Below are 18,082 nucleotides of genomic sequence, written 5' to 3'. Positions count from 1 at the left end.
CTTGCTCTCCCATTTTCTGTGGAGCCACAGTGAATTCAGGTATTTCATTCTGTCAGTATCAGATAATGCAGGAGTGCCTGGGAACATAGTATCTCCTTCCTTTCCTGGATCTAGTGACCCAAGATAAGGAGTCAGGTTGGAAAGAATGGCACCTACAGAACCCACCCTAAATGATGTAAGTATTCACCTAATACCTGCCTCTCAGTGCCATCCATAATCTTATCCTGGAGTGGCAGTTAGATGCAAGGAAAGAGGGACCAAGGATCAGCAGAGTAAGAAAAGCCCTGAGGCCTCAGCTTTTCTGGTCCTAAGATGAGCACTACAAAATAGATACAGAGAAAAGCCGAGCCTGACAAGAGGCACCAAGGAATTCACTTCTAGCTGGTCACCCTCTGCTACAGGTTTGACTCCAAGATGAGACAGCTATCCAACCCTTCATGTTCCACTAGAATCTGGATGACTCTTCTTGTTCTGCAGCAACTTCTCTTCATGACCCAGGGCTCTGCTGCCAAGCTCAACCAGATATGAAAACGGTTCATTCTAGTTCTGACAACAGTTTTGGCTTTGCCTGTGCATGGATATGGAAGCTTAGATGGCCATTGCCTGGGCCGTTCTTCCCCACATGGCTTCTGACAGCTGGGAACCTCGGGAAGGAGATATTGAGAAATAACCAAGGCAGTTCAGCTGAATGATTATGAGCACCAGCTGGAGATTTGAGTCCTGGTCTGACATTCACTAGTTGAGGGACCTTGGGCAAAATATCTAACCTTTCTAAGCCTCGGTTTCCTCGCTGGTAAAATAATACCTGTCTCTTAGCATGGTTGTGAGGATTAAATGTAAAGTACTTGGCAAGATGCCTGGCACATAAGTGCTGAATAAATGTTAGCACTTTTAGCTTTACCATTATTAAACTATCCTAACAAAATTCCAAATTTCCAGAGAGCAGGCTCTATAGTCTCCCTCCCTCTTCCTTTTCTGTAGTCACTCTGACTTCCCTCTATTTGAAAGAAGTCCCATTGTATCAAAAACGTGGGTGGGTTATATGCCCCACAGAGGCAGATGCCAGGACCATAGCTATCCGCATTTTTCAAAAAGTGCAAATTCCTACTTTTTTTCTCCCTTCTTTTCTAGGCTGGGCTGGCTTCGGATGGGAGCCTGGCCAATGGTGAGTCAGAGGGGAGGACTGGAGCACCATTGTCCGGCTGGGACACCAGGTCACTGACACTTGGTAGTCCACTGGGCAGCTTTCCCTGCTATCTGTCCAGATGTGAAGAGTGGGTATAACCTATTCATGTGGCCATCTCTTCCCTGCTCTATATCCTAAGTTATACCTCCAACTGCTGCTGTAGCTTCCTCTTCTTCCCAGCCTCCAGGTCCTTGACTAGGCACTATATTTACTCTATACTAAGAGTGCTTTCTCTTCCCTTTGTGCTTCTCCCAAATGGTATGGGAAAGATATCAGCAAGGCACTCTTCCCCATAAGGAAAGGCAGGCAACGAAGGCATTCTTCAGATGCCTCAGTTATAAGAGAATGAATCTTACACTTATGTCAACAAAAGGTAGGATCTTCAGGGGGTAGTGAAAAGGGATTAGATTATGAGGAGGAGTGGCCAGGAGAATGAAGCTAATGTTCTAACATCTCCTCTACCTCAGCACACACAAAGACAATAGTACCTTTTCCTTTTCCACAGATGCTGCTCTGAGAGGCTCTGGTAGCTATCTCAAGTCTCAGGTCAGGGTGTGGAGGACTTCTGCCACATTTCTCATGAACGTAGTAGATGTTAATGGAATGGCAGTTTATTTATTTATTTATTTATTTTGAGACGGAGTCTCACTCTGTCGCCCAAGCTGGAGTGCAGTGGCGCGATCTCTGGTCACTGCAACCTCTGCCTCTTGGGTTCAAGTGATTCTCCTGTCTCAGCCTCCCAAGTAGCTGGGATAACAGGTGCCTGCCACCACGCCTGGCTAATTTTTGTATTTTTAGTAGAGATGGGATTTTGCCATGTTGGCCAGGCTGGTCTCAAACTCCTGACCTCGTGATCTCCCTGCCTCAGCCTCCCAAAGTGCTGGGATTACAAGCGTGAGCCACCGCGCCTGGCCAGTGCAGTTTAACAAAAATGATTTGGGACACAGTCAGGAGCATCAGCCTTGCCATGACCTATATGACCTGAGGCAACTCACTTTATCTCTCTGGGTCTGAGTTCTTCCTTTGTAAACTAAGGCAGGCAAAATACATGAATTCTAAGGTCTTTCCATTCTAACATTCCATGCTTTTATCAGTGAAATGAAACAGAGGGAGGACATTATGAACAGCGTAACCCTGTGTGTATATAGGAGGCATCCTGTCTCCATGCAGCCCTCTACCACCTTTTGACTCTGGCCCTCCCCAGAATTTTACCTCATCCTCATTCTCCACTTTAGGGTTGCTGGCTGTTCGTTTCAGGTTGCTGCTGAGACTTATGCTGGCAGTGGCATCTGACTTAGAGCGCTGGTGAGTCCTTTTGGAGGGAGACAGCCCTGTGTCAGGGGCCGGGCTCAAGGAGGGCAGCTCTCTCTTCCTGTGAGCTGGCTTTAGCTCATCTGAGAGGATCAGCTTCCGTAGCTTGGTCCCACGGGAGTGTCGCTGAGTGGAAATGTGCATGTCTGAAGAATAGGCCCCAAGCAACAGGGCACACTGGAGGGAAAAGTTAATGCTCTGGCGGCAACGGTGGACTATGTAGGGCTTAATGGCATCACCCACGTCCTCATCCATGTGGATGTACATGTTAAGCAACTGGGGCAGATAGAAGTCCACGTCCTCATTGCGAAAGCAGAAGAGACGGTTGCCGATGTAGGCTTGTACTCCAGGCTCCTTGGAGTTATACAGGTATGAAATGGCCATGGAGATGTCAAACAGTTTTGACTCAAACAGCCTCAGCAGCCAAGACTGTTTAGCTGAGTTGTTCTGCCGCCGTCTTCTTGCTCCTTTGGCTGTGCCTGAGGTCACAGCGGCCCCCATCTCATCCTCCTCCTCCCTGATCTGGGCAGGTGGATCATCTAGGCAACGGATCTCACTGTCCACACCATCCCCATTGACCAACTCCAGTGGGGTGCCTCTGCCAGAGACTGCCACGCCTCCATGCAAAAGCTTGACTTTCTCCAACACCTCCTGGCAGGCCTTCTGGGCCACCTCAGGGTCAATCACTGATAGTTCCCCGACCCCCTCCGTGATGACACTTAGCAGGGACCCCCCATTATTCCCTGGTGGGCCAGAAGTGGGCTCAGAAGTTGGCTTCAGAGGGGCAGGCTCCACTACTGTATCTCCCATGGCCACAGCCAGACTTCGAGCTTCCAAGCTACAGGAAGAGGGAGGGAGAAAAGAACAGAAAGGGAGACACATACACACACTGGTTAGTGGTGCCATCCTCAGATCTTCCCTTTGCTATGACACCTTCCCAGGCACCTCCTCTTTTTGTCTTCCTGGACTCCTTCAAAATCAGATAAGAAGACATTTCCTAGGAAGCTTTCCTGACTACCTCCACTTCTGATTACATTACTCATCATTCCTCCTGTAGTTACTCAGCTTAGCCTCTGTTCTTAGCTTATATATGTGAAATGTTGTTTTGTATATGTTGTATTTATATAGATTTACAAATTCTTTTTTTTTTGTTGTTGTTGTTGTTGTAGTTGAGACGGAGTCTCGCTCTGTCACCCAGGCTGGAGTGCAGTGGCGCAATCTCAGCTCACTGTAAGTTCCGCCTCCCGGGTTCACACCATTCTCCTGCCTCAGCCTCCCAAGTAGCTAGGACTATGGGCGCCCACCACAATGTCTGGCTAATTTTGTTTTGTATTTTTAGTAGAGACACGGTTTCACCATGTTAGCCAGGATGGTCTCGATCTCCTGACCTCGTGATCCACCCGCCTCGGCCTCCCAAAGTGCTGGGATTACAGGCGTGAGCCACCGCGCCTGGCCTAGATTTACAAATTCTTTTTTTTTGAGACAAGGTCTTGCTCTGTTACCCAGGCTGGAGTGCAGTTGCACAATCTGGGCCCATTGCAACCTTGACCTCCTGGGCTCAAGCAAGCCTCCCACCTCAGCCTCCCAAGTAGCTGGGACCACAGGTCCCATGCCTGGCTTATTTTTAAATTTTTAATCTTATTATTTTTGAGACAGGGTTTTGCTCTGTTGCCCAGGCTGGAGTGCAGTGGCACGATCAGAACTCACTGTAGCCTTGATTTTCTGGGCTCAAGCAATCCTCCCACCTCAGCTTCCCAAGTATCTGGGACTACACGCATGTGCCACCATGCCTGGTTAATTTTTTAAATTTTTCTGTAGAGACAAGGTCTCACCATGTTGCCCAGGCTGGTCTTGAACTGAGCTCAAGCAATCCTTCCTCCTCAGCCTCCTAAAGTGTTGGAATTACAGGCATGAGCCACCATGCCTGGTGATTTACAGATTCTTCAGGTAGACTGAGAAGCAATTCAGGTGTTACTCCCCTGTTCCCTAACTCTTCAAATACTTTTCTATCCACTTGCTCTTCCTGTCTCCCTTTAAATGCCTGCTATAACCTTTTTATTTTCCTCTTTAGACTATATTTCCTTACTCATATAACATTCTACACACAGGTCCTGTGCATCTCACCTTTATTTTTATTTTTTAGAGACAAGTCTTGCTCTGTCGCCCAGGCTGGAGTGCAGTGGCATGATCATAGCTCACTGTAACCTTGAACTCCTAGGCTCAAGGCATCCTCCTGCCTCAGCCTCCCGAGTAGCTAGGACTATAGGTGTGTGCCATCATACTCAGTTAATTAAAAAAAATTTTTTTTGTACAGATAGGGTCTTGCTGTGTTGCCCAGGCTAGCTTTGAATGCCTGGCCTCAAGCAATTCTCCTGCCTCAGCCTCCCAAAGCACTAGGATTACAGGTGTGAACCACCATGCCCAGCCATCTTTACTTAATATTAAAGTCTTGGCTGGGCGCAGTGGTTCACGCCTGTAATCCCAGCACTTTGGGAGGCCGAGGAGGGCAGATCACGAGGTCAAGAGATCGAGACCATCCTGGCCAACATGGTGAAACCCCGTCTCTACTAAAAATACAAAAATTAGCCAGGCGTGGTGGCAGGCGCCTGTATTCCCAGCTACTCAGGAGGCTGAGGCCAGAGAATTGCTTGAACCTGGGAGGTGGAGGTTGCAGTGAGCCGAGATTATGCCATTGCACTCCAGCCTGGAGACAGAGTGAGACTCTGTCTCAAAAAAAAAAAAAAAAAGGCCGGGTGCGATGGCTCATGCCTATAATCCCAGCACTTTGGGAGGCTGAGGCAGGTGGATTACCTGAGGTCAGGAGTTTGAGACCAGCCTGACCAACATGGAGAAACCTCGTCTCCACTAAAAATACAAAATTAGCTGGGCGTGGTGGTGCATGCCTGTAATCCTAGCTACTTGGGAGGCTGAGGCAGGAGAATCTTTTGAACCCGGGAGGCAGAGGTTGTGGTGAGCCAAGATCGCACCGCTGCACTCCAGCCCGGGCAACAGAGCGAAACTCTGTCTCAAATAAATAAATAAATAAATAAATAAATAAATAAAATTAAAGTCTTGATATATTTTTCTAGTTACAGGTATTTTTTACCTTCTCTTTTAAACTCAAAGCTCCCAGAAAATAAAGGCCAGCAAATACCATGCCAGGCTTCACTTAGAAGAAGGCAGCTCTAAAACAACTATCATCAACCCTGCCGAAGCTGTGCCATTTCTCTGGTTGTCTGACGTCATGACATCACACCCTCTTTCTCCAGTGCCGTGGCTGCTGACGTATAATGGAAAGAGCTCTGGACTTGAAGGCAAATAGGCTGGGGTTCAAAATCCTCATTCAGCCTTTCAGAAATGTGCAACTTATGCAAGCCGTTTATCCTCAACTGCAAATTGGGAAAAAACACTTCCTTCTCATTGTTGCTATGTGATATCATCATGTGTATGAAAGAATCTAGCACAGTCTTTGATACATAGTAGTACTCAATATATGCTAGTTGAGGCCGGGCACAGTGACTCATGCCTGTAATGCCAGCGCACTGGGTGGCCGAGGCGGGTGGATCACTTTGAGGTCAGGAATTCAAGACCAGCGAGACTCTGTCTCAAAAAAAAAAAAAAAGAAATGCTAGTTGAATCCTCATCACCTAAAAGGTTACTAACCAGTGTGTGTGTAACATACAACTTATATTGTTTTATAAGGGAAGCAAAGAGTTCCAATTGTTTGAGAATCTTCCAGAAATACTTATGACAGCCTTCTCTGCCCCAATACCACTCCCCCCACTGTCATACACACATTCTAACAACTGGAGGGACAACTGAAAAGGCAAAAAGAAATCAGATTAGGACTCACAGATCTAGGCCTTCCAAAGAACAGGGAGGAACAGGAGTCACAAAACAAAGAACACCTCCTCTGGAGGGACTGTTGGAAGGAAGTTCAGTGAAAGAACACTGCTGACCAAAGCCACTGCTCTCCAAGAGCAATCCTTCAGAGCCTCACCAAATCTGGAATCAGTGCAGAACTGGGGAAATTTCATCAGATCAACCTGGCTCCAGAATCTGACTATAGCTAACAAAGGACTCAGACTCAGAGGCCTCTTCACAAAAATGCTAATAGAGAGAGTCTAAGACACACTCAAGAGCATGAACAAGAGGAAAGATTTTGTAGAGCTGGAATACAGGTAATTTCCAAATATTAGTGACATCACCTTCAACCCTGGTGACCCTGGATGCATATACTTTGGGTAGGTGGAATAAGGAGGCCTAGAGATTCTTTAGTCCCTCTGGGAGGCTGTTTTCCACCACCACCTTTCCAGTGTCTGTTCTTGTACCTCTGAAATGTTAAGGTTACTTTTTTTTTCTTTTTGAGATGGAGTCTCGCTCTGTCGCCCAGGCTGGAGTGCAGTGGCACAATCTCGGCTCACTGCAAGCTCCGCTTCCTGGGTTCATGCCATTCTCCTGCCTCAGCCTCATAAGTAGCTGGGACTACAGATGCCCGCCACCACGCCTGGCTAATTTTTTGTATTTTTAGTAGAGGCGGGGTTTCACCATGTTAGCCAGGATGGTCTCAAACTCCTGACCTCGTGATCTGCCCACCTCGGCCTCCCAAAGTGCTGGGATTACAGGTGTGAGCCGCCGCGCCTGGCCCAAGGTTACTTTTTTTTTTTTTTTTTTTTGAGACGGAGTCTCGCTCTGTCGCCCAGGCTGGAGTGCAGTGGTGTGATCTCGGCTCACTGCAAGCTCTGACTCTCGGGCTCATGCCATTCTCCTGCCTTAGCCTCCCATGTAGCTGGGACTACAGGCGCCCACCAGCACGCCCAGCTAATTTTTTCTATTTTTAGTAGAGACGGGGTTTCACCGTGTTAGCCAGGATGGTCTCGATCTCCTGACCTCGTGATCCGCCCTCCTTGGCCTCCCAAAGTGCTGGGATTACAGGCGTGAGCCACCGCACCCGGCCGGTTACTTTTAACTGCCCAATATCATATAGTCCAGCTCCCTGCCTCCCAGCAGTCACCACTGAAGTTTTGCAGAAAGACGGATGGGGAACTCTTCTGTTCTCAGAGATCATCAAAAAAGGCTACTTCTGTTTCTTTCTGCCAACTCTGCCAAGCAAGTTCATTCCTGAATTTAATATCCCTGATGCAGACTGAGCTTGGTATTGGTAAGAAGGTGGCAACTCTTTCACTATGCTCTCTCTCAAAATTAGGTAGTGCCCTCTGAGCAGTAGAACCAGCATGGCTGCCTATGTGGATCTGTCTCTACTCGCAACTGTGAGTGGCACAGGAATAATAAGGAAGCTTTAATCATTCCCTGCCACACCTTCGTAGGGCATTCTCATCAGAGGGTCACCGATTCTACTGGGACCACTACCTTTTAGGTCTGCTTAGAAACTCATGTGATAGCCTCAATCAACTTAAACAATCAACTTCTTTTTCTCAGTCTCTATGTTTGGTACATCCTTTCCTCTCCCTCTATTCCACAGACTTTTAAGTCACTGAAAGCTCCTAGAAGTCCACTTTTCAAAACTTTCAAGGGAAATACAGTTCAGACATTCTCCCACATAATAGTGTCTCAGACCTCACTAGAAAATTTAGCAAATGCCTGACCCAATTAACTACGATTGGGATTATTACTGGCACCAGGAAGGCAAATAAGGATACTATCACCTCTTTTATCTCACAGGCAAAAGAAAAACTCCCAGGGCTCAGCTAAGAATCACATCACAGTATTCAGAGGATTTTGCTACTGAACACTCTCCCTCCCGGCAGCTTTTACTCCTCAGGGAGCTAGACAATGTTGAGAGGTGCAAGAAAAACAGATTCCTCTCCTATATAAGCAGCTCTGCCACTAAAAACCACCAAACTGGAGCTGGTCTCTTCCCTGGCCTCTCAGGAACCCAGGCACTGCCTGCATCTGAAGCAAGTCATATGGAGAAGGTGTTGTAGGGAATAGGGTTAAATTGCTTTAGCTATTTATTATTACTATTATTTTTATTTTATTTATTTTTTTGAGACAGAGTCTCCCTCTGTTGCCCTGGCTGGAGTGGAGTGCAGTGGTGCAATGTCGGCTCACCGCAACCTCTGCCTCCCAGGTTCAAGGGATTCTCCTGCCTCAGCCTCCCAAGTAGCTGGGATTACAGGCACCTGCCACCATGCCCGGCTGATTTTTGTATTTTTTGTAGAGAGAGGGTTTCACCATGTTGGCCAAGCTGGTCTCAAACTCCTGACCTCAGGTGATCCGCCTGCCTTGGCCTCCCAAAGTGCTAAGATTACAGATGTGAGCCACCGTGCCTGGCCTTATTTTTATTTTAATTTTTTTTTGAGACAGGGTTTCACTCTGTTGCCCAGGCTGGAGTGCAGTGGCGTGATCTCAGCTCACTGCAACCTCCACCTCCCAGGCTCAAGCAATTCTCTTGCCTCAGCTTGAGCAGCTGGGATTACGGGCATGCACCACCATGCCCAGCTAATTTCTGTATTTTTAGTAGAGATGGGGTTTCGCCATGTTGGCCAGGCTGGTCTTGAACTCCTGGCCTCAGACTCCCAAAGTGCCCGCCTCGGCCTCCCAAAGTGTTGGGATTACAGGTGTGAGCCACTGTTCCTGGCCTATTTTTTTTTTTTTTTTTTTTTTTGAGACAGGGTCTGGCTCTGTTGCCCAGGGTGCAGTGCAGTGGTGAGATCATAGCTCACTGCAGCCTTGACTTCCTGGGCTCAAGTGATCCTTCCACCTCAGCCTCCCGAGTAGCTGGGACTACAGGCATGCACCACCACACCCAGCTAATTTTTGTATTTTTTTGGTAGAGATGAGGTCTCGCCATGTTGGCCAGGCTAGTCTCAAACTCCTGGGCTCAAAGTGATCTTCCCGTCTCAGTCTCCAAAGTGCTAGGATTATAGGCATGAGCTACCACACCCAGCCTGCTTTAAATAATTTAAAATATAATTTAAAAATTAAAAATTTAAATAATAAAAGATGGCCATCGCGGTGACTCATGCCTGTAATCCCAGCACTTTGGGAGGCCAAGGCGGGCGGATCACATGAGGTCAGGAGTTTGAGACCAGCCTGACCAACATGGAGAAACCCCATCTCTACTAAAAATAAAAAATTAGCTGGGCTTGGTGGTGCATGCCTGTAATCCCAGCTACTCGGGAGGCTGAGACAGGAGGATCCCTTGAACCCAGGAGGCGAAGGCTGTGGTGAGCCGAGATCGTGCCATTACACTCCAGCCTGGGCATCAAGAGCGAAACTCCGTCTCAAATAATAATAATAATAAAATAATAATAATAATAAATAGGCTGGGGGCGGGTAATCCAGCACTTTGGAAGGCCGAGGCGGGTGGATCACAAAGTCAAGAGATTAAAACCATCCTGGCCAACACAGTAAAACCCCATATCTACTAAAAATACAAAACTTAGCTGGGCGTGGTGGCGCATGCCTGTAGTCCCAGCTACTCAGGAGGCTGAGGCAGGAGAATCGCTGGAACCCGGGAGGCAGAGATTGCAGGGAGTCCGATCGTGCCACTGTGCGCTCTCCACCCTGGCAACAGAGCGAGACTCCATCTCAAAAAAAAAAAAAAAAAAAATAGGAAAGGGATTCTCCAAAACCTAAATCCAGATATGGTTCTCAACATCAGTTCATTCATTTTCTTTAATTTTTTAAATTAAAACAATTGTTTTATAGACACAGGGTCTTGCTCTGTTGCTCAGGCTGGTCCTGAACTCCTTGCCTCAAGCAATCGGCCTCCCAAAGTGCTGGGATTACAGGTGTGAGCCACCGTGCCCAGCTTGATTCATTTATTTTTGAAAGGCAAAAAAATATGCCTTTGTGGGCAGGCCGTGGTGGCTCACGCCTGTAATCCCAGCACTTTGGGAGGCTGAGGAGGGCAGATCATCAGGTCAGGAGATGGAGACCATCCTGGCTAACACGGTGAAACCCCATCTCTACTAAAAATACAAAAAATTAGCCGGGCGTGGTGGTGGGCACCTGTAGTCCCAGCTACTCGGGAGGCTGAGGCAGGAGAATGGCATGAACCTGGGTGGCGGAGCTTGCAGTGAGCCCAGATCACGCCACTACACTCCGGCCTGGGCGACAGAGTGAGACTCTGTCTTAAAAAAAAAAAAAAAAAAAAAAAAAAAATGCCTTTGAGGGTAACTGTTCTAAAGAAAGTGAAAGGACTAGAAAGCAAAAGAAAAAGTGAAGGAAAAAGTCCTGTATTCAACAGCCTTCCCCTTCTAAGTCAGAGGAATAAGAAAAAAGTAACAGAAGACAATCTAAATTTTTAATATTAAATGACTCCTATGGCCTTCAAGGGGGTTCAGACAACTGAGGCTCTACACTTCACATTGGGAACCTAAATTCTCCTTCCAGTCAGACTGGAAGGGAAATGGAAGAGGCCTCCCCTGTTCCACAGCCTAACAGCTGGCCCGTAGGAAAAGTTGACAACTGACTGAGTTCCACAGCTCCCAACTGGGCAAAGTAGGGAATTCTGGTCTGAGTGACAAGGAATTGTTACAGGTCATGCAGAGCAGCAGCTGGAGAAGACACAGAAGATATACACATATGTTCTGTGTGACTGAGCAGTTAAAAATACATGTCTGCAGAGGACTCTGTGGGGAGGAGATGCTATCGCTTAACCTAGCTCCCCATTTCTTATCACCTCAAAAGATTCCAGGCAAACAACCTTCTACTGGCCTCCATTAAAGGACTTACTGGATCGGTCTCTGCTAGGACAGAATGGTAAAGAGCCCCAAATCAATCCCCTCACCCAGTTAATCACCATTCTCTTTTTCAAATCTTTTTCCATGGACTAGATAAATATGGATTGGTTTGTGCCAATTCTGATATTTTTATGTTCTTATATTTTCATAGAATGGCTTCAAGAGATCATCTGATCTAGTGCCCTGCTTCCAAGCAGGCAGGCAGGCTCAGTTTTCTTCCTTTTAAAGGATCCTTTATTTCCCCACCCCTTGCTTTTTTATTTTTTTCCTTTTTCTTTTTTAAGAGACAGGCTCTTACTCTGTTGCCCAGGTTGGAGTGCAGTGGTGGAATCATGGCTCACTATATGATTTCTGGTTGGGGATGCTTCCAAGGAGGAAAGCTTCTTCCTGGCCTCAAGCTATCCTCCCGCCTAGGCCTCCCAAAGTGCTGAGATTACAAGGCATGAGCCACCACAACTAGTCTCCTCTATCCTTTTTTTTTTTTTTTTTTTTGAGACGGAGTCTCGCTCTGTCACCCAGGCTGGAGTGCAGTGGCGCGATCTCGGCTCACTGCAAGCTCCGCCTCCCAGGTTCACGCCATTCTCCTGCCTCAGCCTCTCTGAGTAGCTGGGACTACAGGCGCCCGCCACCACGCCCAGCTAATTTTTTTGTATTTTTAGTAGAGACGGGGTTTCACCGTGGTCTCGATCTCCTGACCTCGTGATCCGCCCGCCTCGGCCTCCCAAAGTGCTGGGATTACAAGCGTGAGCCACCGCGCCCGGCCTCCTCTATCCTTTTTTTATACATCTCATAATCCTTTGAGATGGATCCACAAGAGATGGAAAAACGGGTAAGGAAACCAATATCTGACATTCATTCTACAAGGTGAATTAAGAGAGACTGTCAAAAGTTAATGGAAAAGAAAGGTTCAAATATATTAAATATTATTTAAAGTTATACAGGTGTCCAGTAGAAGAAATAAAAATGACATAATTACATAAATGAGAGGTATATCCTCTAAAGCTAAATCCTTGTGTGTAACAATAAGTAAAGAAACAGAGGAACAAATGGCCAGGTGCAGTGGCTCATGCCTGTAATCCCAGCACTCTGGGAGGCTGAGGCAGGTGGATCACCTGAGGTCAGCACTTTGTGACCAGCCTGGCCAACATGGTGAAACCCCGTCTCTACTAAAAAATACAAAAAATTAGCCAGGCGTGGTGGTGGGTGCCTGTAATCCCAGCTACTTGGGAGGCTGAGGCAGGAGAACTGCTTGAACCCGGAGGCAGAGGTTGCAGTGAGCCAAGATCGTGCCACTGCACTCTAGCCTGGGAGACAGAACAAGACTCCATCTCACACAAACAAACAAACAAAAACAACAACAAAAACAAACAAAAAACCAAAGAAATAGAGGAACTAGCATTTTATCTAAAGCTATGGTGATAACCTTCAGAACACTGAGATAATTAAAGAGGTTAACTCTGAGAACAGGAGTAGGGATGAATGGAAACAGGACTGCTGTTTTTCTTCATAAACTCCTTGAGTACCATTGGATTTGTTACCAAATGCATGCATCCCTTCAAAAAAAATTTTTTTTTTTCAGATGGAGTCTCGCTCTGTCACCCAGGCTGGAGTGCAGTGGCGGCCATCTCAGCTCACTGCAACTTCTGCCTCTCAGGTTCGAGTGATTCTCTGCCTCAGCCTCCCGAGTAGCTGGAATTACAGGCACACGCCACCACACCTGGCTAATTTTTGTATTTTTAGTAGAGATGGGGTTTCACCATGTTGTCTCGAACATGCCAGGCTGGTCTCCAACTCCTGACCTCAAGTGATCCGCCCACCTCGGCCTCCTGAAGTGCTGGGATTACGGGCATGAGCCATGGTGCCCGGCCCAAAAATAATTTTTAAAGAGAGGTTGCTCCTCAAAAGAGACTCCATTATCATCTTTGGCTGCCTGTTCTGCTGTTGAGGAGTTCCTCCTCATGTCTTAACATCTAACTCAAACCTTTCTTTAAGGATGTCTCAACTCATCTCTCCCCTTTGACCTCAATGGTAAAGGTAGAGATTGAGTACTCCTTTTTCCTTATAGAAACTCAGGGCCAGGCAGTCAAGCCAGCTCCAGCCCTACCAGGATCCAGGTAAATGCTGACACAAGGGCCCAGAGAGTGCGGGCATTAGGGGAGAGGGCATTCTCAAGCTACTAGCACGAGGGTAGGGAGGGCAGTGGTCTCATGGTAGTTAAGTCAATATTGATTCAGGCTGAGAACTCTATGCAGAGCCATGGAGCTGGTATAAGCAGATTCCAGCCAGACAGCCCAAGCCAGCTATGGGAGCCGCTACTGAAACAGACAGATGGCAAAGAAAGCAGCCTGTGCACTCACCTCTCTGAATTGTTCCTCCCTACTGCAAGTCCCAAATACACTTGGACTGGGTCCCCTCTTGTCCCATGCCAATTATTGAAGGGTTCCTCCCAAACCTCTTCCCCAAATCAAGGAATCTCAATTTGCTGCTTTGGATGGTGTTCAGCATTCTCATGGAGTGTGGACCCAACTCTAAGAAGAAAGCAGGGAAACGAGAGGAAATATGATTTCTGGTTGGGGATACTTCCAAGGAGGAAAGCTGCTTCTTTTTTTTTTTTTTTTCCTGAGACGGAGTTTCACTCAGTCACCCAGGCTGGAGTGCAGTGGCGTGATCTTGGCTCACTGCAACCTTCACCTCCTGGGTTCAAGTAACTCTCCTGCTTCAGCCTCCGGAGCAGCTGGGATTACAGAAGCCCGCCACCATGCCCGGCTAATTTTTTTTATTTTTAGTAGAGACAGGGTTTCACCATGTTGGCCGGACTGGTCTCGAACTCCTGACCTCGGGTGATCTGCCTGCCTTGGCCTCCCAAAATGCTGGGATTACAGGTGTGAGCCACCGCGCCTTATAGGAAAGCTTCTAATAAGGGGAATTATGAGGAGACTGCACCATGACTTAACGACAAGGAAGAGAAAGAAGTGGGATAAGATGACATAACTACTCCCAAACAGGCCTAGAATCAGAAAATGAATGGAATCTCATGTGCCCTTTCACTATCACAGGCTGAGAGAGACATGGCAGCAACTAGTTGCCTAAGTCTCAGTTCACTCCAACTTCTCTTTTCCAGCCAGCTTCCTCAAAGTGCTTTCCCACAAACATACTTTCCACCTATAGAATCTGGAGTTATGGATCAAGTACGTGAGGAACAGCACAGAAAATCAGCCACTTAATGCACTGGGGGAAAAAGCAAAGCAGATGAAAGAAGCAGGCCTGGAGCTTGTCTTTCAAAATGACTTACACCCCTGGTTGTGGACTAGAAACATCTGACAGAAAGACCAAGGTGAAGGAAAATTCTCAGGATGACTAAACCACTACTAATAAATACCTTTTGCCTGAGGAACCCAAAATGTTTTGTGAACAAATAAACCAAATCTGATTTTTTCCCCCAACCCACATCCTGCTACCAACTTATTACTGCACTGATGCCTATAGAGAGTGGGCCATTTTCCAAAAGGATCGCTCTAGAGGTCAAGTGAGGAAGTCACATGCTGAACCCAGGAGTCCTGATTCTGAATGTACAGCTCTTTCCATTGTCTCATGTTCCTTTTTCCACTTACACCCTTACCCCACTCCAGGCCTGAGTTCTTATGGAACCAACCAAAACTATTCTAGTAAACCACAAGAATAAACTGATTCCTCATGGATCTGGACAGGGGTGGGAAGGCACTCTATTCTGTGATTCCTTTAACAAAAGCCTAAAATTAAATAATCTGAAACAAGATTTCTCACAATCTCATTCAATTTCCACGCAGGCCTGTTCATCCCTCTTAGTGGCTGCTCCGGAGTAGTCAACCAACTGTAATCTGATAGGGACTTCTTCAAAACTTGCTCTGGCCTTCAGAAACACCCTTCTGTCCTGAACGGCCTGAGGCAGCTGAGGCTCCCCCTGCTCACAACACATTTTTCTTCTTAGTTCAAGGTTTAGTTGATCCTGAAATAAGTGGTATGTGGAGATAAAGAGTGTGACAGAGAACACATGAAGCCCACGGGAAAAACAGACCAAATGTCACAAGGATCAGGGAAATCCTTGAAACTCGAGGGAGGTGTCAAAGTTGGAAATCCTGAATGGGAAGGGCACTGTCAAATCTCTCCCCTACAGACAGAAACCTCCAGAAGGTTGGGGGATTGAGGAGGGAGAAAGAGAAGCTAAAGAAAGTTATAGGGATCATAATGCATCCCAGAGAAGGGTGAGGACTAGATTCAAAGTAAGAATGTAAATGGTACTTTCGGATTGATGACAAGGGCCCGAGATCCCCTAAGGAGAAGGGAACAGGCAATTCTTGGAAGCCAGGAGCTGGCTGGGTGGGTGGGTGACGGTGAGGTAATGGAATCAGAAGCAGCACAGGAAGACAGGGATACAATCTTTAGCTCAGGGAAATGGGAACCCAGTGCTGGAGTTGCACAGGGACATCGGAGGAAAAGGGCAAACTAGGAAAAGAGATAAAGGTGGAGTCCATGGAAGAGGTTTGGGGCAGGGGCAGAGACGACAAGGAAGGACAAGGATGGGCATTATGGGAGTCGACTGATGTGGAAAGGGTTCATGACTTGAAAAAAAGAATAATTCGAGACATAGGCAACAGGGATGAGTGAGGGAGGGGGGAATCCCCGAGGCAGAGGAGGAGCTAATAGAAGAGGAAGCCAAAAAGCGGAGGAGGACCCCAGGCCTGAGAGGAAAGGGTGGAGAAGGAACCCGGAGTGCAGCTGACACCAGGAGGGCAGTTTCGTAGTCGAACTCAGGTGGGGAAGACTGTGCGGGACAGGGTGGGAGAGGGACCATCCCCCCAACAGGGCAAAGGTGACTCATGGAGGAGGAGTAGCTTACCTCTGGGGGACCCCCACGGAGGGGGTGCGGGCAGTCGCGGTGGGACTGCCGACACTGCCGCCTCAGCAGCAGCGACCGCTCCCGGGTTCCATTGGCCGCCTGCGCTTCCCTGACAGCGGCCGCGGCGGCTACACCAGGCCCCGGCTGCGGGGCTGCCCGCGGCGCCGCCTGAGGGGGCCTTCAGGCTGCCACAAGTTCGACCGGGCCACACAATCTCCTCTTCCTCCCTCAGTACAACCAAGACCAAAATAAAATAAAATAAAATAAAATTCCCCAGCAGGTCTCGATGTAGTATTCGTCTCCGGAGTCCAAGCCAAGCCTTTCTTCCCAGGATACGCTTTCCTGCTTCCCCAACGGTCAGGACCCTACCGATTCCATAGTAATCTAAGGAGTCGAGTGAGCTGCCCGGAACATGCCTGTTCAGAAATAGAAAAGGGGGCGGGGAAAAGATGTTTGGAAGCTCTCGAGGGAGAGAGGGCGAAGGGAGGAGCTTACGGGTGGGAGGAGGGGCCAATCTTTAAGAAGCGGACCTAAGCGACAGAAGCCGAGAGAGAAGTAAAATTTGCTGCATGAGTAGGGTGAGCAGGCGGGCGTGGGTGCCCTGTTAAAGAAGTATGGACATATGCATACTTCCAGAAGTATATTAACATGCAAGTTATATGTAAATGACCGTTTGAGTAACTAACCAAATTACCGTAATTGCAACCAATGACTTTTCCCCCTCCCGTATGCTACAAGACTCCCTTAGTAAATCAGGCTGTGGGATGGACGCTGGGTTCCTAGAAGGGGGCGCAGGAAGACGGCGGACGGGGAAGACGTTCTTCCTCACTGCGCTTTTCCTACTTATCTTTGAGGACGATGCGGAGATTAAGCTCTTTAACGTTTCGGGAATGGCGCGGTCCAACCGCGTCAATCTTTCCCCGTTAGAGGCCCGACTCGAGGCCGTGGTTCTGCCTCCGAGGTCACCACCTGCCTGGGCAGCCTGTGACCTCCAGCATCCATATGCCCAGCCCTCCAGGGAGGGGCTGGACAGGGCCAGGTTGGGAGAGGTGAGTGAAACGACAAAGGCTTGGAGGGCACAATCCCTTCTTCCAAACAAAACGAAACCATATTAGGCTAAGCAAATAAACAAAAACATGCCATGCAAATGGCCTCTGGTGTTGCTTTTGTGTATTTTTAGTTTGTTTGTTTTGTAAAGACAGGGTCTTGCTATGTTGCCCAAGCTGGTCTCGAACTGTTAGCCTCAAGCAATCTGCCGGCCTCAGGTACCAAAGCGCTGGGGTTATAGGCCTGAGCCACCTCGCCCAGCCAGTTTTTTGTGTATTTTCCGGTTAAGATTGTTGATTTAGAGCCCTCTTGGTCCTCAGAACCTCCATCTCAATGCCTTTCCTAGGGCTTTACTTAATATACAATGCCCCTCATTAGGGCCTTACTTAATACATTGAGGCTAGTTATTTGAGTCCGGGTCTTGAATGCCATCTTCCCTGCCACTTACAAACCATTTGATTTGGAATAACTAATGTAACCTCTTTGAACCTCAGTTTCTATGTCTACAAAGAAGACATATGGATGAAGTAATATTAGCTCATTACAGGGTTTTGTTAGGATCAAGAGAGTACAAGTTGCTACTATAGTACTTTATTATTAATTATTGGGACAATCATACAGGATAGATGATGAAAGAGTCATTGCTACAATGTTTAATTGGAAGGCAGAATAAAGTGTAATAGCTTGAAAATGCCTGTGTAAAACATGCAGTATGTACAACAGTAGAACAAATGGGGTAGCTAACCTAATTGCTGAAGGGACATAGTAGAGTTTAAGTTAATTTGGAAGGCCTATATGTGTATGGACACACACACATATATACACACACACATACACACACGCCAGTATATGGTGAATGAATGAATGGAAGGCTTCTTAGAAATATTGTGAGTCAGGTCTTAGAATAGATATTGGATATAACCCAGCAAAATAAAAGACCAGCGAGCATTC

The 18,082-nt window shown here is 47.5% G+C and overlaps 1 protein-coding gene across 7 annotated transcripts in view; it reads right to left on the bottom strand.

Annotated features, from left to right (window-relative positions):
- Window positions 1-16,528, bottom strand: part of PI4KB (phosphatidylinositol 4-kinase beta) — a 37,385-nt gene extending 20,857 nt beyond the window's left edge. For 2 of the 7 annotated variants that reach the window (XM_032154672.2, XM_032154676.2), the window contains exons 1-3: window positions 16,085-16,528; window positions 14,992-15,193; window positions 2,399-3,335 (exon numbers count right to left, since the gene is read on the bottom strand). In XM_032154672.2, the coding sequence (XP_032010563.1) occupies window positions 2,399-3,335; window positions 14,992-14,999 (945 nt within the window). In that variant the 5' untranslated portion in view covers window positions 15,000-15,193; window positions 16,085-16,528. Of the gene's footprint in view, window positions 1-2,398; window positions 3,336-13,565; window positions 13,737-14,991; window positions 15,194-16,084 lie in introns of all 7 variants that reach the window. The other 5 variants (XM_032154667.2, XM_032154673.2, XM_032154675.2 and 2 more) reach the window with 4 other exon arrangements.
- Between the last annotated feature and the right edge of the window lie 1,554 nt (window positions 16,529-18,082).

The sequence above is a fragment of the Hylobates moloch genome, unplaced genomic scaffold (assembly GCF_009828535.3).
Source record: "Hylobates moloch isolate HMO894 unplaced genomic scaffold, HMol_V3 SCAFFOLD_5, whole genome shotgun sequence".
Taxonomy (NCBI): domain Eukaryota; kingdom Metazoa; phylum Chordata; class Mammalia; order Primates; family Hylobatidae; genus Hylobates; species Hylobates moloch.
The sequence above is the reverse complement of the archived record's forward strand: the minus strand, read 5'-3'. Positions and strand labels throughout refer to the sequence as shown.